The 21,372-nt window shown below is 36.2% G+C and overlaps 1 protein-coding gene across 1 annotated transcript in view; it reads left to right on the top strand.

Moving 5' to 3' along the window:
• The window catches only part of LOC123310875 (laminin subunit alpha-1), a 301,873-nt gene that overhangs the window by 175,967 nt on the left and 104,534 nt on the right, over positions 1-21,372 (top strand). The window contains exons 8-14 of the mRNA XM_044894560.1: positions 1,132-1,390; positions 4,721-4,999; positions 6,068-6,204; positions 8,800-9,101; positions 11,887-12,011; positions 12,400-12,569; positions 14,737-14,914. Of these exons, the coding sequence (XP_044750495.1) occupies positions 1,132-1,390; positions 4,721-4,999; positions 6,068-6,204; positions 8,800-9,101; positions 11,887-12,011; positions 12,400-12,569; positions 14,737-14,914 (1,450 nt within the window). The remainder of the gene's footprint in view (positions 1-1,131; positions 1,391-4,720; positions 5,000-6,067; positions 6,205-8,799; positions 9,102-11,886; positions 12,012-12,399; positions 12,570-14,736; positions 14,915-21,372) is intronic.

Raw genomic sequence — 21,372 nt, 5'->3', positions numbered from 1 at the left:
CGTTTATGGAAAACTAATCGCAGTTGCTGAAAATTTGCATGCTGGGGTTTTGAATAATTAACTTTCTCCTAAAAGTAATTTCCGACCTCTGGAAATTCCGATTATACCGATAAGAGCCCACAGCTTTCTTACTTCAAATGACACAGTCAGGATATTTTTGCATCCTTAGGTATACAATAGCTTCAAGAAATTTTTATCATTTTCAATTTTGCCATCATGTAGCATTCGGACACAGTTTCCTGTTTGGACCGAAAATGTACTGGATGCTTAGAAGATCATCAAGTTTTACAAATCGAATCCATCAAAATTCAAGATTTTAACACAAACTTCTTTTATTATTTCAGTCAATTTTAAGTGAAAAAAGAGGGGATTATATCAATGAACACTATAACTAAAATGGCAACTTTAGGAGTTTTCAAGGAAAACTATATAGAAATAGGGGCAAACAAACGAACAGATTGATTAGTCTGTCACTTCTTATGAACAGTTGATGAATTCTCAAGTATCCTGATAAACAATTCATTGTACAATTCCTGAAACGTCGAAATTATTTATCAGATTATCGAATTCCAGTTTCCTGATCCAGGAATTCCTGGCTTGTGGAAGTCACAGACCAATCAAGAAGTTCGAAATGGTTGTTGTTTTCCCTTATATCGAGTTTTTCTTGATAAATCACAGAGTTTCCATTTCAGGAACGGAGTTCATTCAGGTAACCCTCATCTTTTTTCACGTGAAATCGACTGGAACAATAAAAATATAGGTTGTAGTTGAAAAATCTTGAGATTCGTCCAATTTCCAACTTGATTATCGTCTCATAAACACCCTGTACATTTTCAGTCCAAATAGCAAACTGTGTTATAATACTACATAATGGAAAAATTGAAAATGGCAAAGATCGTCTAGGAAAACTTTCCCAGAAGAAGTATTACGGTGTTTCCGGAGATCTGAAAAAGTGTTAGGTAGAAAGTCCATTCTCGAAAACCCCAACATGAAAATTCTCAGCAAAAAATTATGGTGATATTAGTTCGACATAACCGTCTTACAATAGGTCATCACGGTGAATCATGCGGATCTGATAATACTCTTCGGAGTTGATATCAAATGCAAACGTCATCTAATTGTCCATTCCAGATCAGCATCATGAAAGACTGGTACATATCCGACCTGAAGAATTCGATCTTCGTCAAACCCACCAAGGATGATCAAGGCCTCCTATCAGTAGGTAGCTACGAGCTCCCAGATGTAGAGGCCTACTACTGGCTAGCTCCCGGGGATTTCACGGGCAACAAGTTAGAGGCGTACAGTTCGGATATCGTCTTCAAGGTGCACTGGGTCATCATGAGGGGCGATACGAGCGGTGAACCGACGGTGGGTCCCAATATTATCTTAGGTAAGGGTGAAGAAGTTGCGGAAGGATAGGGTCGAGTTTGTTCCGGAAAGTTGCGGGTGTTGAGTTCGAGTTCTGTTTGGAGTGAATTTGATATAACTTCCAAGGGTTGCTGCGGATTCTTGATGAAGTTTAGTGGTTTGATTATTTAGGAATCCTATCCCTCGCCATTTTGCACCAAGTTAATGGTTTTTTTTCTAATGAAAATGATCTGGTGAAAATGGAAACTCTTCGAGTTTCATCATTGTTGATTTATGGACCATTTCGAACGACGAATATACAGTGTTTCCAGTAAACCTTGTAAAATATTGAAACTTGAGATACATCGATATCCAATAAACACTGATACGTTGCGTTTTTCAAATAAGACTACCTACTTTTATTATTTATCGTTGAAAGAACGGCAAATAGTGCTTAGGAAACACATCGCATTTATATTCTATTCACACACTAAATTTATCTCCTCGCGTTCATCATAGGTTTCTCAAACTTGGCAGCCATTCTTTTTGTAACAGAAATTTCACGGAAATATAACATTGCAATTTTGTTTCGAAGTTACGTTATTGAGACGCGAATCCTTAATGTTGTAGGTAATTGATTCTGGATTATGGAATAGCGTTGAATTTCAAAATAAAGGTACCTACATTTTCAATAAGAAATTAATACTTACATATAAATAAAGAATAAATTTAAAAATAGGCATTGAATAAAATTCTGAGATCGTTTGGTCATTGTTGTTAACCACATTCTGGAATCGAATAAACAATGCTCGAAGAAAACTATTTGGACTTGAAAACGGATTATACGATTTGCACAAAATGAGTTTCAAACCACGGCACATGTTTCGCTATCACAATAGTATCTTCAGGTTGGTGTAGGTAAACTGAAATATATTTCAGTTCGGAACTGTAATTTGTATTCTGAATGAAAATAGTTAGAATACTTGTGGCATTTTGTATTTGATATTTCAAGTAAGTAAGTACACGATCTTCATTCATTGCTGCAAAATACCAGAAAAGGGAACAAAAAAAAGGCGCGAGCAGACTTATAATTTTTCAGGGCTAATTGTGTACCCTCCTGTGACTGTAGAGACCCAGCCGTGACCTACAGATCCTACCACACTCCGGGCATGGATAGTCACCTACCAGATCTGGCCGCCGCTGTATCCTTCTCGAGTCTTCCTTATAACTGTGTACCAAAGACTTCCACTGTGACCTATCTAACGCTAGTTGTTCCGAGTTATGATTGGCACTAACTGATATTAGGGATTGGTGCAGTACATCCTTAAACCGCATATACTGGCCTCCTGGTTTCCGGCTCCCTCAGTGAATTCGCCATATAGAGCTATTTTGGGGAGTCTTGCGTCTTGCATCCTCAGAATGTGGCCGCTCCATCTGAGTCGGGCTCTCGTTACCAGAGTCTCAACTGTTGTACAACTCGCGCGCTGCAAGACTTCTGCATTCGAAACTTTGTGGAACCATCTGATGTGCATTATCTGTCTTAGATGACGTTGTTGCGTTTGTTCAAGCTGTTTAATATTTCACCTGTAGGGCGTCCAGCTTTCGCTTCCGTAAAGAAGCGTTGGGAGGACTACTGCCTTGTAAACAGCTGTCTTGGTATTCAGATTGAGGTCGTGATTAAGAAACACTCTGTCCTTTAGCTTCCAGAATGCCCGTGATGCCGATTTGATACGGTTTGGTTCCGTGTCTAGGTTAGCCCTAGTATTTATGAAGCTTCCCAAGTATTTGAACTGCTCGACCTGTTCTAGAGTTTCTTTCTCCAGGCTGATATCTGCTTGAAGGCTTTCTGGCGGACTAACCAGGATTACACGATCTAAAAATATTCTTTAATTCGTATTTTCCATACATGCGAAATAGTCCACAATGCTGAATCGAGATTTACTTGAGGGTTGTTGAGACCTAGTGCATTCTGAAGATTAGATGGTAGAAAGAAAAAAAAACGTTTTACAATGTAGATATGCATTTTCAGTGGTGGGGAAAGCGTCTGCAGGTTTTTAAAGATATAAGAAAAATCGCCAGGTGTACATACTCGAGCGTGTCAGATTAAGATACTATTTATGACCTTCTTTTCTCTGATAATACATTTATGTAAATCTTACAGTTTTCTTGGTGGGGCTGGCAATATGGAATAGAAAATTTTTTTTCGAACGTGTCAGATTTTCAGACGATATATTATTTGTAATAAATCTGAAAGTTTTATGGAGCTCAATGTAGCAGCTCGGTCTTGACGATTATTTAATCGATTCCATCTTTTTTGAAATTTTTCGATAATATCCTTTCGAGTGGATTATCTCTCGATAACAATATTCGTAGATGGAAATGTGATACATATTCTGAAAGAGGAACTCTTCTAGTAATAAATCTGAAAATTTTATGGACCTCGTTAAAGCCGTTCGATCTTGACGATTATTTAATTGATACCATCTTTAAGGAAATTTTTCGATAGTATCCTTTCGAGTGGATTATCTCTCAATAAAAATAACCGTAGATGGAATTGTGATACATATTCTGAAAGAGCAACTCTTCTGTTAATAAATCTGAAAATTTTATGGTGCTCGATGCAGCCGTTCGGTCTTGACGATTATTCAATTGATTCGATCTTTTTGAAAATTTTTGGATAGTCACCCTTCGATTGGATTATCTCTCAATAACCATAACCGTAGATGGAATTGTGATACGAATTCTGAAAAGGCAACGCTTCTAGTAATAAATCTGAAATTTTATGGAGCTCGATGCAGCCGTTTGGTCTTGACGATTATTTAATTGATTCCATCTTTTTGGAAATTTTTAATCACAATTGAAGTTTGCAAAGAAAAGCTCGAAGGTTATCTCAAAAAATGTATATATTTGCGACGTTCTCAAATTTTTCAGCAAGTTTGTATTGACTGTACTACTGATTCAATTCACTAACGCCATCTATTAAACAGTTTGGTCTGAGAGCAGCGGTTGAATCTTAAATAAAAATTGTAAATCATTCGCGGACTTCGAATTAAGTTCCATGTTCTATTTTGGCTTCTGCGGACCACTGGTACTGGTAGTCCACGGACCATTAGTTGGAAACCACTGCTGTAGAGTCTCTTGACCCTATTTCCTTCGCCATTTTGCAACTATCGCCGAAATTCCTTGAATTACTTCAGATAGGATATACTCAACCCAAATATTATATCTTACAGTATAAAACGAATTCAAAATTCAATTCAAAACGTTTCTTATCCCCATTCCTCTCTACAGAATTCAACCCTGCCCTCGTCTTCTTTCCGATAGGCTGATATTTCTCGCGTAACATGATCCCCTTTAATCTCCTGTTTTTCAGTCGGCAGGAACGGCATGACGATCGCCCACGGCAACGAATTCTTCGCAGACTCATCGAACACAACGTTCCGGGTGAAAATGAACGAAGTGGGCTGGTATCACGTTTCCAAAGACGTTAAGGATATCGGGCAACGTCTCAGACGGGAGGAATACAGGGGCGATCCGGTGAATAGGCGCCAATTCCTCAGTTTGCTGAGCGATATCAGATTCCTGATGGTCAGGGCCACCTTCCACACCGATCAGATCGAGGCATTGTTGGAGAGCGCCGAAATGTTCTTGGGTAAGTCGGTTTATGAATTGCAAAAGTACTTTCTACAGGCTCAACATTTTTTAAGTATATTGACAAAATTCTTCATGATTAACCGTTCGTAATTTTAATGTAAGATACATGTATAATTGTACATTTTTTATACAGGATGAGTCTTTGACTCGTACTAATATTTTAACAGAAGATTCTTGAGGACAATAGAAACACATTTTTCCGATACCATTTTTTCAGATTCGGCGCTGATAAAAATATATAGCCATTGTAAGTTTTCATAATGAGCTGTGCCACCCCTAGAAAAACAAAATTACCTTCAGAATAACTAGCTAAATCTGTTACTGTTACATATCTGTGGATCTTTTAAACAGAGTTGTATTCAGCCAGAGTACCCAGTTTTTTAAATTTCACAGATACTTTTCGATTTGTGAACATCGAATTCCTTTAGAACGGCGAATGCCCTGTATAATGAATGATACGAGAAAATATGGAGAATAGTTTTATATTACAAAACTTTCAAATATTCATTAAATAGCGTTGAACTTAGTTTCAAGGGTTAAGTTCTTTTAAGTTTTGGTATTTTTATGATATGTTATGGTCATAATTAGAAAACTGGACATGTGTTTGAAAAAGATTCATCAAATAAATGAAAATAAACTATATTCCGAAATTAATTTCATTCGATAAAACCGTTCGTCAGATTTTTTATGGTTTTTCAACAGCCTGTATCTTTGTAACCGAGCCTATTCGGAAAAAATGGTAAAAGAAAAAAGTGTTCTTTTTGATCTCAAGAATCTACTGTTAAAATATTCGTACTAGTCGAAGACTCACCCTGTATAGCATGAAAAGATGATAAGTTAACACAAAAAAGATTTGAAATATGGGAAATTCTTCAACTTGGCAATGGATGTATGTGATCAAAATTGATAGTTAGGTTTCGATCTGAGAATCTTTTACTCACAATTTTCATGGATGCAGAATTCAATCTGTCGCTTTATAAAATGTTCACAGTAGTTTTCAGAATAGTCTCCTTTCAACCATTAGGGGAGCTCATTATGAGTATATCTTTGATATTTTGGATTTCAGGTAACATCGACGAATCAGAGACGTACAGTGCCGTAGAAAAATGCTCCTGTCCTTCAGGATACTCGGGTCTTTCGTGTGAATCATGCTCTTTTGGTTACGTGAGGATTATGGCCAACACATCAGACCATCGCCTGCAGGTGAGTCTAAATGAATCTTTTCTTCAACATCTGAATGGCTTATTAAAAGGTCCCCATATCATCGAATAGATAGTGCGTAGCTAATTCGTCTTGAACTCGTTAATTTTTTTCGAGTAGAAAAATTTATGTGGGAAAAATGATCAGATTAATTTATAAAATTTGTTCTGTCCATTAGTGTATCGTAATAGTATGTAGTTTTTTCTTCAATATGAAGGTTTTTGATCGAAAGCCACCGCGCTTGAAATAAGAAGTAACCGATGAAAATGCGAATCAAAATTATGCATACTTCTTGTGAATACCATTCAGCACATTTCTCTTCAGTTCATTTCTCTTCACACTCTCTACACTCCTATTACTCCTTTTTAGTACACTACAATCGACTTGACTCAACTATATAGACTCTACTCTTCTCTACTCAACACTATACTACCCTATTCAAATGTAATATACTCTGCTCTACTCTACTCTACTCTACATTTCTCTTAAATTTTAACTCTTGACTTTGTTATAGTTTGAAACCTTCTTCTTCCTTTTCCAACAGTCAGGGCCGATGAAAATCGGTTTCGAAAATTACCCGGAAATTTCCCCGGACAAACAGACAGAAACAAATTTCAAAAGGTGTTAATAACGTTTAGATAATCTGCAGAAAACACAAAACACTCAAATCAGCCTCAGAAATTACAGACACACATTACAATTCGATTTATCACTATGGGTATTTCTGTATAGTTTTGAAAAAGGTTAAGAAAGAAATGACCCTGTATAATTCGAAAACATTCAGTAAGAAACGGCAAAGAATATTTCAAATCCAACTGCTATGTTACAAACATTTATAAACAGTCCGTATCCAGCTGTTCACTCACTGCGTAATAGTTAGTCATTATCAATATTCCGCAAATAAAATGGGTGAAATAATGACAAATTTCAGATCTACTACAGATACTCTAATTTGTCAGATAAATGCCTAATCATGGAAATCGGTTCCATTATAGCTATGATTTATTCAGATACACCAGAATTGGAATGAAATTGCAGTGAAATAAATCTCATATCACCATAAATACACACACAAAGGTAAATAAATGAAAATCTGCAAAATATTTGAGATTGTGACATTGTCGATTTTTATGTAAATGACCGATCCAGTTTTTTCGTAAATAATTGAGGGTAACTGTGTATATGTGTAACTAATAACTAATTGTTTCACTACCTTATGTTATTTTTTCATTCATTCCACTATAGGAAACTTCCTCAACTTGGAACGAAATGAATCAATAACTCTAGCACGAGCACAATCAGGTCATTCTTTTTCATTCTGTAAAACGGTTCTCATTCTCAATGCAATAGTGAAATATCAATCAAGATTTGTGTTATCAAGAAAAATTGAGATAGATCTTTAACATCGAAGTCACACTAATACTCCGAGTTTCTGCGAATAGCGATATATTTGAACTGGACGCCAACAGTGCTACCAACTTATTCAGTAAATACATCTTAGGCAAATGGAGTTAAAGAGAGATAGAACACTCCTTGGTTGGTTGAAGGTTATGCGCTTGTAGTGTTTATTTTTACCATCATGTATAATTTGTACTGTGTATTGTTGATTGACGTCTGAAATACAGTTGATAATAAAAGAAATTTATTGTGGAAAATACTCCTGTCTTAGAAGTTATGCACTATTTATCAGGGGCAGTTTTTTCAGAACAATGTTTCCTCTAGAACAACATTGGGACAATCTAAATGAATATAACTTATCGGAATTTACATCCGACTATTTCTTCAAAATATGAATTGAAATTTTCAGAATTGCCTTCTTAGAAACTTCTAAGTATTGCCAGATTGACACTTCTGAAAATCTGAGAAATGCAAACTCACCTCCCATGAGAATTTTCTTGTGCTTTTTACCTCTTTGTCTGAGAAATAGAAAGTTTTTTGTATTTTTGTCTGAGGAACGAGTTTTACGCAGGGTGAGGCTTTGCCTTGTACAAATGTTGCAATAGTATATTGTTGAGGTCAAAAGAAACACTTTCTTCCTTAGCCATTTCTTCCGATTCGGTCCTGATAAAAAGATATAGCCACCTCTAGAAAAACAAAATTACTTTAAGAATGACTAGCTGAAAATGTGGCACTACATATCTGTGGATTTTTTCGAACAGAGTTTTATTCGGCCAAAGTTACCAATTTTTCAATTATCAATTAAACTTTTCAATTTTTGATCATCGAAATACTCAAAAAACGGCGGAAAATATGAAGAATTCTCTTATTTTACAAAAAGCTCAAATAGTGCCAACTTGTTTTCAACTCAACAAAGAGTTGGGTTCTTTGAATTTATGGTATTTTTAGAGTCATAATACGTGGAATATGTGGGTGACATTTTTTATGGATTTTCAACAGCCTGTATCTTTTTAACCTAGCCGATTCAGAAAAAAATGATAAAGGATAAAAGTGTTTCTTTTGAGCTCAAGAATCTACTGTTAAAATATTTATACTAGTCAAAGACTCTCCCTGTATAGGCCCCGAAACATTTGTCTGTGTTGTCAGGTTCTAGAAATTTATTGATAGGTAAATCACCCATTCATTCCAATCTTCTTGTAGGCCTTCTGCGGCAAATGCGACTGCAACGGCCACTCAGAAACCTGCAGCGCGGACACTGGTGAATGCTCTTGCCTGCACAACACTATCGGTGAGAGGTGCGAGCGTTGTGCCCCCGGATTCTACGGAAACCCCCTAAGAGGCACCCCGTTCGACTGCAAGCCTTGCGCTTGTCCCCTGGAAAATGAAGAGAACAACTTCAGCCCCAGCTGCCAGCTGGATTACGTCGACGAAGAGGACGAGGACAGAGGAGGATACGTCTGCACGCAGTGTCCCAAAGGGTACACCGGAGATCACTGTGACGTGTAAGTATCGATCTGTCAATTGTCGAAATTCTTCTGAACAAATTACACTTCTCATTACCATCTCTTCAAATACGCCTTAGTTGAAAAATATCGATATAACAAACATTACTAGGTTAGGTTGTCTGTTTTTCATTACTGAAAAAGTACATCAAAAATGGATTTCTTGTGGAAAAAAATGGTACCTAAAGATATTCATCGTCTCTATACAGTATTCGTCAACTTTCGTTTATGTTTCTGAACACTCAGGGCCAGTTTGTTGACCTATCGTTCAAGTAGTCAAGAGCCTTAACGATAGGTGAATAAACCGGGACTTATCTAGTGGTTATTTTTTCATTAATCTTATTGGAAAGAGAAAGTGTCGAAATATTTTTCCGCTCAAAATCTCGTCTGCTATTTTTCGTATTTTAACATGCATACAATCAGAGCTGTGGCGAACTGAAAAAAAGTGAGTACTTAGCACTGTGTCCTGACAAAAAGTGCTTCTGATTCTCGTGCACTAAGCACCGATTTTCCACAAAGGCTCGCTATTACTAAGCATTTTGTGACATTAAATTGATTATGCCAGCACTTTTCTCAAAAACTGTGCGAAGTAAGATTTTTTGAGATAAAAACAGTATTATATTGAAAAAATACATCGAATATCTATTTCCAAACATTGCTCTGATAAAATAGAAAAATTGGTAATTGGTTCTAAATTAATGTTTTCAAAGTATTTGCAAAATTATGGCGCCATCTGTGAAACGTCTGCTTAGGTTTTTCCATATTTTCTAACGATACGAGTCTCAGAAAAATCTGCACAATTGTTGCTGTACTCGATGTCGATGATAAAATATACAAGGATAGTCAAGAACGTAACCTTTTATGACGAAGATCCATAACGTGGCTTAAGGAACTGAAGGATTGAAATTGTAGAACGATAAAATGTCACGGACGTTCGGTATCGTTTTGCTTCTTGGATTGAGTATGGCCATGCTTCCGACACTGCTTACCTTCAGTATTCGGGCGGAAACTGGCATTGTCGGGGTGGTAAAGGATATCTGCATATGTTTTCTTATTGCTAACGGTTCAATCGGTGAAATCATAAAAATAAGACCGTTAACTGTTAATAGCTTGGTATCATATATATTTTCACGTAGGTATCCTCGATTCAAATTTTCACGAATATCGATAGATTTTTTCAAGACAACTTCACTTATAACGGATTTAGAGGTTTAATCTATCAACATGATTAGGTGAATAAGAACACTAAACTAAACTCTTTATTAACATTGCAAACATCAATTACTTAGTTATATTTGAAATAAGTTCTATTACTAGTGAGGCAAAAATCCAAGTTGTTCTTAGAAACTTGGATAACTCTACCGAAAATTTTAACGGAAATAGATCAAATATTCAGTATCCTACCCTTGAGGTCATTAAGCTATAGTGGTGTGTAACTTCACAACCTTATGTTTTTAAATGTCCGCATAGGAAAGAAAAAGAGGTGTAAGTATTTGATGCTGGCGTATACGCCAGTTTGCAACTATCACTTGTAATAAAATGATAATGTCTATTAAATAATTGGTAGATTTTGAGATGTAGGATGAAAAATCTAATACTTCTCAATGAGGACTAACTTCATTTTCATCACACATATATGGAAACTTCTTTGACCTTAGAAATGGATATTGCATTACCAATTCTTGGTGTAAGATCTTGAATCATGTTCTTGTACTCCGTGCCGACCGTGCCTGCCAACTTATGGCATCTCCCGGTGATGTGCTGGATGGTTTCATGTGTCCCACGGTCATAACGATAGCTATCGTCCGCCACTGGGGCATCCTTGGCGATATATTTCATACAGTGCCTAGTTGGAATCACTTGATCCTAGATGACAATGATGAAGCCCTCTGTTGAGGAAACAACTTTCCGGAAATCAATCAGTAGTTAGACGCAGATATGTCGATGTAATCATGGTTGACCTCATTCTGGTATCTCCTATGCCAAGGTTTGCCAATCAGTTTCTGCATTTTGCTTTCTGTAGAGTGTTTGACGATTTCTGAGGAATCCTGTTCCTGCTTTTACGGGGGGAACTATCAGCAACACAAACTACTCGATGAAGTTATGATGAAACAGCCTAGTTCAGAAAATATTCTCCTTCAATTTCCCGAGACATGCGGTTGGACAAATCAACAATTCATCGACCCCATAGTGGTCGAGGCAGCTCTGTTCGTGCTATTGAATTGTTAAGGTGATGTTCTCCTCAGCAGTAACTTAATACCTTAATAATATTGAGATTTACCTCGACATATTCAATAAGGATAAAAGAAAAACGCAACAAAGACACTAAATAAAAATAAAAACTAACTGTGAGCCCAGTCAAATAAGTTCTTGGAGCAATTCATCACATCCAACGCAGACTCCACATGAAAAGTCATAGTCAGAGAGATTCATCTGGAGCATACAGGATTACTGATGAACGACTCTCCCTGTGTATTTCGGCTTGAAAACTAGAAGACGCAAAAAACCGCAGAAAGAGAAGTATATGATATACAAAAGCCTCGTAACTCCAGAAAGCTTCTCCAGGAGAATAAATTTGAAAAAACGCGGAAAACAATTTCATCCAGGTCCCCGAAACAGAAGGAAAACATTTTCACTTCCTCGAATATGTCAACACAATTTGTAATTCATCCCTAACACAAAGAGAGGACGCGATCGTTTTGTTACCGATATCCGCATATTTTCCACGGAGTTGCCAGCTAGTCTTCAATTCTCGTTATGTTTCTACACTCCTTCTTTTTTCCAGGTGCGACGATGGTTACTTTGGGAACCCTCTGGAAATAGGAAATAAGTGCTCCCCTTGCGACTGCGGAGGTGGGCCTTGTGACAGGGTGACGGGCCAGTGTCTGAGCTGCAAGGGCAACACCGAAGGTAAACAATTTTTCTTGGTTATTTAGATTACGAGGGGTAAGATCTATGAGAGCTCGGGAAATGAGTTGCTATTGTCCCATTCATTTGAGTCTAGAATATTGTAGGAAAATTCAGCTCTTCATTTTCCTTCTTCCAGTCTTGCTGAAAAACGTTGCAAATTCGAAATAAAAATTAATTTCCTGCAGTCACTCTTTGAATTATGGAATGTCAATGGTGTAATAAATCATTACTAAGAATTTTTTTATGGATACAACGAGACATTTTTTTAATTCCATTCTCTTCAATATGTTTGGTTGTTTCTTCTGCAATACTATTATTTTCGACATCTGGACGAATGTAAATTAATTATAACGATCAAGCAAAAAAAATTCGAAATTTTTTCTAACAGGATGGAAGTGCGAGAGGTGTAAGCCAGCCCACTACGGAGACCCTGCCGCGTCAGACTGCATGGCTTGTCTGTGCGATCCAGTGGGATCATTATACAAAGAATGTGACAACGAGACAGGACAGTGCCAGTGCAAGCCCCATTATATTGGACGTACCTGTGATAAGTGCGAGGTGAGTGTTTAGATAGTACTACATAAACTTCATTGCGATTAGTATTGAACTCAATGTTACTATCTAAATTGGTACAGCGCATTCATTTTGCCTGATCGGTACAGTCAGGTTTTTCTGACGACCTGTTTGTAGTTCATGAACATCGACGTGACATAGACTTTTGGAGCCATTCTCTAATATAATTTCTACAATCTTTCGCTGCATTGATCTCATTAGTTTTCAATATCGTCGAATCAACGGTAGTGGCATATCTTTCTGAGGACCTTCCTTCTCTGCCTATCTCATAGAGATTTTCCGGTTATTCTTCGAACTATTTTCATTCCTGCTGTCTTCATCATCTGGCGACTTTTAGATGTTTCGAGTCTTGGTTCTGCCGCTTATGTTCGTATGGGTTTTGCATGGTCTTGTAAATACGGCTTTTTGTGTCTTTTCTGAGATGTTTGTTGCGAATTATGGTGCTGTTGAGTTGTGCAGCAGCTCTTGTTGCCTTAGCCAATTGAGTTTTTACTTCTGGTTCTATTTCTCCAAAACTGGAAATTTCTATGCCTGAAAACTTTGAGATTTTTATGTCGATTACGCATCTTCACATTAGTTACAATGTGTGTCGTAGTTTCTTTACCCTCCTTACTTCACCCCATAGACAAGGTAAATTTCTATGTTATAACCAATTTGTTCATAACCTGTACAATGCTCCCATCAACAACTTATCGCAACATATCTATGTACCTCTAGGAGATATTTTGGATGTGGTAATATACTTAGTTTTGAATATGGATATTATTATCGCCACAGATTGAGCCTTTGTGTTGAACACATTAGTCATCTTCATTTTCTGCTATTAAGACTGCATCGTCTGCATAGCATTTTGTAAGCGAAGTTTTTTGCTGGAGTTAAAACTGCAGCACCATATGTCGGTATAGGCTGAACGTATTGATTAAACAGGGTGTTTTCAAAGGTAAGGCTTTTTTTGACAGAAGGTAGAACTCATCAAAATAAGTCGTTTAACCAAAAATTGTCTATGTAAAATATCCAAGATGGCTGAGATACAACCCTTAGAAGTTCGACAAAATTTCATTGACATCCAAGTACGGGACTGCGGAATAAACATAAACATATGACTGCACAATGAATGGTTCAGTACCAAGTTCATCGGATTAGATGCATCGGGTACTTTTGAGAGAATCATAATTCTTGTATCGTGCAATTTAGGATGAAAAAAATAAGTAGAAAATCGAGGCAGTTTCTTGAGAGTGCTTATGTTATGTTGAAAAAGTGCTTTGATGTTCCCCATTTCATCCCATTTTTACGACTATATTTGGAATGTTCGAACAAGAAGATTGTGATGCCCATTGTGAATATTTTCGTGAATAATTTAGACGAATTTTATTGGTGAGATTTTGGAGTAGTATTCTAATTTTTACACTTGTGTCCTAAGTCCCTTCTGTCAGTTGGTAACGAAATTAGTCATTTCATAAATTCGTGTAAGTATCTAAAAATAATGGCAACAATTAGGCAATCCTAAATTTCCATTTTCATTAGCACGTAAATATCGAACGAGCCAATGTACAAAGCAAAACCACATGGTCGAATCAGGAGATAAGTTTTTTCCCACTGCTTTGCGATAATTCAACTAATCAACGGTCTAGGGTCGTATTAGGATCTATTTCAGTAATCATTTTCAATTTTTTTTCAACTTTTTCATTTTGAATGTTTTGTATAGGTGATTTTCGGTGAAAACCTTCATTTTGATCAGTTTTTCCTTGAAAAAAGCCTCACTTACAAATACATCCTGTATATACATACCTACTCTTTTCTTCAGACAAATTTTTATATCAGCCGAAGTTATCTCCATTTAGTTACTTCGGTGGTTTGTCTGGGCCCTGCTGATTCATATTTAGTGTCCTAGATATTTTGCAGTGACCACTTTTCCCCAATTTACACATCCTCGCTCACTAATATAAGATGTTTACCATAAACTGGATTTTTGGTCTGTTTATTTTAGCCCTTCGCTGGAGTTTACCCTAGATTGAATTATGATAAGCTCGCTGAAGATTGATTTTGGAATTTTACTTTTTGCATGTATTTTTGGTGCTGTTCCATTGATTTCATTCAAGTACCAAGCAGATGACAAATTTATATACTTCATCCAACATTTCGGTTTTTTCAGGAGGGCTTCGGTAACGCTACTGGAGGCTGTGCGCCTTGCAACTGCGATCCTGTCGGCTCGGTCTCCTTGATTTGCGACGCCGTCACTGGATTATGCGAGTGCCGTCCCGGCGTCGAGGGATTCCACTGCGACGCCTGCCAGAACTTGCATTACGGCTTTTCCAAGGAAGGATGTGAACGTGAGTCATATACTTTGCTGTATTTTCCCGATCGATTGGAAAAATTGGATACACGTACAGTTCTCGAGGTTTCGAACGATATTTTGGATGAATTTATCCTGTGAATTAATTCGGAGTATTTGTTGTTTCGAAAATTTCCTAAATTTCTCGGGTGAATTCATCGGCAATAATTATGTCGCGATTCATTCGGAATTCTTCAGAAAATTGTAGAATGAAACGATCAAATACGAATGTGGAAATGAAATATTGTATCGTTTAACACACAAAGATGGCTTTGTTTCAAAATTAACTGAATGATACTCATTTTCTACTAGTATAACTTCTGCAGATAAAATCGAATCAAGATGGGATTATAAGTAGAGAGAAATTAAAATTCTGTGCCAGTTCAACATTACACATATTGTTAGGAAAGTCCCGGAAAAAGATTAAAAAAACTCGGTTGAAATTATTTTATCCCTGTGTTAATTCATTATAAATTTCCTCTATAATCTCGCAGGGTTCTTGCGTCATCAGTCATTAAGTAAAAGTCTGTTTTGCGATTTCAAATTCTGAACGATTAATAGAAATAAGGTCCTTTCGTTTGCATAAAAAGTGTAGCACCTTTCTACGTTCGATTTGATTCACACCAGTGTAGAGGAAGTGTAGTTTATCTACACCTAGTCAAAAGGAGGTATATATAAACTACACTCCTCTTCACTGGTGTAAATTTAATAAGCAAACCAAAACTAAAATGTAGAAAAGTGCAACACTTTTTATGTAAACGAAAGAACCTATTGTTTACGAGTTGTATACAGTGCGCGTCAAAATTATGAAACAAATTCATTTTCTCAGAAGAAAAATATTGGGCAACAAAATCCCGAAACAGGTCAATTTTTGTTTCACTTTTACCAAATTTTTATGCATTTTGAAGGATTTTTGTTGCACCCTGTGCCATCCCCATCAACCCTCAAAATTTTTTGAATAGGGAAAGTGGGTAATATTTTCAAGAAAATAATTTTTGTTTTGAGAAATTAGTTATTAGTTCGAAGAGGTTTTCAGTATGTGCACTTTGTCATGGCTCATTCACTTTGAGACGATGGTACCTGATGAAATTTGTCTCCGAATGAAAGTCGACCATTACAGTTTTGTTCATGCACAACTTTCCACCCCTTTCAACCCCAAGCGCTGTGATTATTGCATCCAGAACGATTGCGGCCATTTTGAACATTTAACTTATCTTGTAATGCGCAATGATTCTCCGGGTGCCGAAATAAATTTCCAATGTCACTGAATTTTTTTTCACCATTAAAGGGTTCGTAGGGGTTGAAAGTTGTGCATGAACGAAACTGTTATGGTCGACTTTCATTCGGTGACAAATTTCATCAGGTACCATCGTCTCAAATTAAATGAGCCATGACAAAGTGCACATACTGAAAACCTCTTAAAACTAACTAATTTCTCAAAAAAAAAAAAAAAATTTCTTGAAAATTTCTGGACGCTTGTAAAGAAGGTACAAAGACCTTGCCAATAAAGTAACACATATGACTCACTTTCCCTATTAAAAAAATTCAGAGGGTTGTTGGGGATGGCACAGGGTGCATCAGAAATCCTTCAAAAATGCATAAAAATTTGGTAAAAGCGAAACAAAAATTGACCTGTTTCAGGATTTTGTTGCTAAATATTTTTGTTCTGAGAAAATGAATTTGTTCCATAATTTTGACGCCCACTGTACAGCAGTAGACCTCGAAAGCACGAAAGGTTAAAACTGGTTGCCTGACGAAATTATTTCAGGCGCCGTGAAACGCTGAGAAAACGGGTTTCATGACTGATTCATTCAGCTTGTTCCAAAGTGGTTGAAAGTTGAAACCACCCATTTGCCATCACAGTCAGATTTCGTCCATTGTCAGTTTCCATAGGTAATTTAAAGAAAAATCCGCCTCTACTTTATTATATGTACTTCAAATTACTTTCCTATGAATCGTATCTCTTAACTTCTAATTAGTCTAATTGGATGTTCTTTTAAAATTGACGATGTTAGAAGTCTGAGTAAGGCAGTTCCAGAATGTCACCAGCGTAATCTACCTCAAATATTTGCGTGAAATAGGCCATTCCTCAGTCCAGACGCTTATATAAATAAATCATATATGACTATTTTGAGTCAGTTTACATACCTGTGCAACTGAGGCAATAACTAGATGATGTATGACAAGTAACGTTTACTGCTATCGTTATTCATGAGATGGGTGGATATACGTCCAAAAATTAATATTTCATAGTGGATGTACATCTGTGCTTCCAAAGAGAAACCCACTTCCTGAATTGAAGGGAATTTATTAATGGAAAACATCACGTATGGAATATCAGAATTTAACTCCGAGAAATGATCTTATTTCTGTTCCATAATATGTACAAATCTATTACATTGAATCGTCGACGATATTATATCAAAATGAATGCAGAATACAAAAGTTTTTAATATATTGGACGTATTTTGATATTCGCAAACCTACTTGTAAATATACAGTTTTGGACTTGTGGAAATATTTTGACAGTAGATTTTTGAGGTCAATAGAAACTTTTTTCCTATACCATTTTTTCCGATTCGGCCTGACAAAAAGATATAGCCATTTTAAGTTTTCATAATGATATACATATGCCACTCCTGGAGAAACAAGATTCTCTACATCATAACATGCTAAATCTATGAAACTGCACATCTGTGGATCTTTTAAACAGGGTAGCATTCAGCCAGAGTCCCAATTTTCCGAATATCACATTAATTTTTTATTTCTCAACATCGAATTATTCGAAAACAGCCCATTATACGAGGAAATATGAAGAATACTTTCATTCTACAAAACGTTCAAATATTCATTAGATAGCGTCCAACTTAATTTCAAGAGTTTGGTTCTTTGAATTTTTGATATTTTTTTGGTACATAATGGTCATAATGAGGAAACTGAAAGACGGGGGTGATATCTTGTGTTCGAAAAAAATTAATCAATTAAATGAAAAACTATATTCCGAAATTCATTTCATGCATAGAAATTATAACTTACAATGGAAGCGGTAAAGGAAAGAGAAACGTGTTGCCTAGAGAAAGATAGAGCTAGTAGTGGCAAAAATCTCGATAAAAGCGTTGTTTACGAGTGTTTAGTTTGCTGTTGTTGTGCTTTTTGTGCGATTTTCCCCGTTGTTTTGAAATAAAAGTGTTTAAATAACACTAATACATAATGGTTAAATCTTGTGCAGCCATAAACTGTACAAACTGGTGGTAAAAAGAAAAAATTTCATTCCCATTGAGGAGGACTGTTCATGGTAATAAAAATTTAAAAGTAGGATCAGTGCGGTCAGTATTCAACTTCCTTGATAAAACCCAAAAGAAAACTTTTAAAACCGCACAGCTCACGTTTGAGGTCCTATGTTTATATAAACTTTCTGCCTAAAAATTCCCAAGGGAATAGACCCCTAAACTTATTGTATTGAATTTTGAAACACTCTGTATTCATTTAAATTCATTAAATAAACCATTACTGCTATCGCAATAGGATTTATATTTTTCTTCCCGCGAACTTCCTTGAATTTTCATATTCATAATCATTCAGGCAATGCATGCGCCCAATATTTTCATGTTTGCTCCTAGAATTGTCATGAAAAACGCACAAATAACAGAATTTCCAAACTCATTCAATGCTTTTTAAATGGAATTTGCGGGCTTTTTGCCACTACTAGCTCTATCTATCTCGGCAACACATTCTTCCATAGCTCGAATATGGGAGGGCTCATCCATGTTAGGTTAGTATATCTATGATTTCATGTGATAAAATCGTTCGTGAGATAGAACTAAAAATAACATTTTTTATGGTTTTTCAAAAGCCTGTAGCTAGGTATCGCAAATGCACAATCAATCATAAAATCAAATTGAAGCTGCGCATTTCATCTGAAGCATATATGCAACGTTAATCAACGGTTGAAACTATTCTGAAATAATACAAAGACTGTTATGGTAAATACGACAATAATAATCATGCGTAAATACATACCTAGATCCTTATCAATCAAATGATTCAAGATTGTTAAAAATGAACTTCTTTTGAGAGACATACAGAAATAGCAACAATGTACAATTCATGGTTGATTCAACAAAGATTTTAAAATTCGCATCATTGAGGATTTCAAAAATTGAATTGTGAAAACATGACAATGATATTCGCGATAATCAAAAACAGAAATCCAATTTTAGCATATGGAAATGTGAAAGTTTCCTTGGGTCTCAGTGTTTCTGCAGAAAACTGTCGGAGTTATTTCTATTTCGTTTGTTCATCCTTCATACCACCTCTATAATCTCAATAAAATTGATCTGAATTATCCGGATCATCTTCCATAAATTCCAAGATCTCTAACGCCCAAAGCGATCGTTTTGATAATATAAGTTTCGATATTTATTTCATTCAGTTGCTTTGCTATCTAGGTCTCCTTCTGTATGTTCTCATCCTTCCTCTATCCTTCTACGTGTCATAGTAGGCACTGGTCTCCTGAGTTCCTGATTCGGATATTCATTCAACGTTTCGAATATGTTCTCTGTGTATGGATCAGTTCCCTCGATACATTTCAAGATTTTGTAAAAAGCTGCGATCAACACTTAACTATGTGTAAAAGGAAAAGGTGAAGGTTATTTGAGTCTTCATTTATGGATTCAATTAGCTGCTTTATTAGCATTATTAGCTATGCTACATTTTAGTGAGGTTCGCTATTTTCACTTACAAATAACTAAATTTATTCGGCAGATAAGTACTATTCTTAGGATAAGTAAAAATGCTGTCTTTTCACTGCTTTGTTATTCATCGAATAAATGATCCCTATTTGCCGAATAAATCTGTCGTAGAAACGAATGTCGGTACGTCAATATTGGTAGAATTTCTCAGATTCTTGATGTATGGTTATTCACATTGTGATTTGTATGAAATAATTGCTTTCCAGTTAGAATGATGACGACTTCGTTCTACAATGAAGTGTCTGATATTACACTTATCAGTGAAAAGTAGTACACCGTGCTTTTTATAGAATTGTTATTCGTCAAATAACTTCATGTGAAAGCACCGAAATAAGGTGTCCTTCAGATAGAAAAGTACCGGGCCTAAGACATGAAAAATCGGATGCTTTTGCTTTTTTTGTTCAAGACGGGAATAACATCAAAAAGCGATACAGTTCCATATGAAGTCTGGGGACAAATACGTAGCTCTGAGCAGCGGTCACGTGCTTTCATTCACAGACGGGCGTCTCATTGCGTGGGCGGCTGATATTTCACGAATTTATTGGCGCCGCGGGCATTTCTACGAATCGCTCGTGTAGCAGTGGCCGATATCGTACGCGAGAACTTTTTCGTATAGCGAAATTTTACCGAACGCAGCTTTGCCGCCACGTGGGCGAAAGACAGCCGCTTTGGGCGTGAGACCGATGTAAATGGGAATGTTAAAGGAGAAAAATTATTTTCGATTTCGATATCTATTGAGTGGGAACGGTGATACTGCATAACTAACATGTAGAGATATGTTCAGACTGAGAACTAGTGAATGGAGAATAATTCAAGATACACACGATGATTCTACAAGAAAGGTGGAAGTTGTACACAAATATTTTGAAAGCTTACGAAACAATTTTATCGAAACTATTTCTTATCAATTTGAAGTGAGAAATTTTTCACCATATCACGAAACAGAGTATGTAGTGAGATATTCCATGTATTTTTTTCGTCTATACCTACCAAAAGCCATTTAGAAACTACATTACTACAGCGAGAAAAATATTGAAGTAGAAACTGTCTTACTGGCGAAATTAGATCATATTATTGTGTATTCCATAATTTTCTAAGAATTTCTAAGTTATTCTCTAACCAAAAAAATATAGGTAGAGTCATTCGGGGCAACTGGTGCGCACTTTTGCCTTTCAAGCCTTAACCTGTTTCAAATGTTGAAGCTAGGAAAATTAAAACATATTCATAAGATAAAGAATTCTCTAATCTAAAGAGAAACATCAAAAAGCAAACTAACAAACAAAAACGTTTTCTTTCCGCAAAAAAAAAATTTAATGGTGAAAGTCGGTGTGCGCACCGGGGTAAGTGAACGCAGTGCTTAGCGAACCACACAATCAAAACAAATTACAAAATAGTGTCATAAAAATGTTACAATATTAGAGAAATGCTGTTTGTTGTCAATACAGAAGCGAATTTTTACAAGCACTGCATTATTGTTCGTGCCACTATTCCTGGTGAACATAAAACTTGATACATTCCCCTGTTAGTGGCTCTTCATATTTTTCTGAACAAATAGGACAATATTGGATCGAGTCTTGACCAAGAAAATCAGCAATGTCATAATTTATACCTCACTGAAAAAATACCCATAAAATGAATCTATGCGCACACTTACCCGCGCACACTTTTCCCAGCAAGCCAAAATTTGAATTGACGTTCTTATAGA

This window comes from Coccinella septempunctata, chromosome 4 (genome assembly GCF_907165205.1).
Source record: "Coccinella septempunctata chromosome 4, icCocSept1.1, whole genome shotgun sequence".
NCBI lineage: Eukaryota > Metazoa > Arthropoda > Insecta > Coleoptera > Coccinellidae > Coccinella > Coccinella septempunctata.
This window is presented reverse-complemented; position numbering and strand designations above follow the sequence as displayed.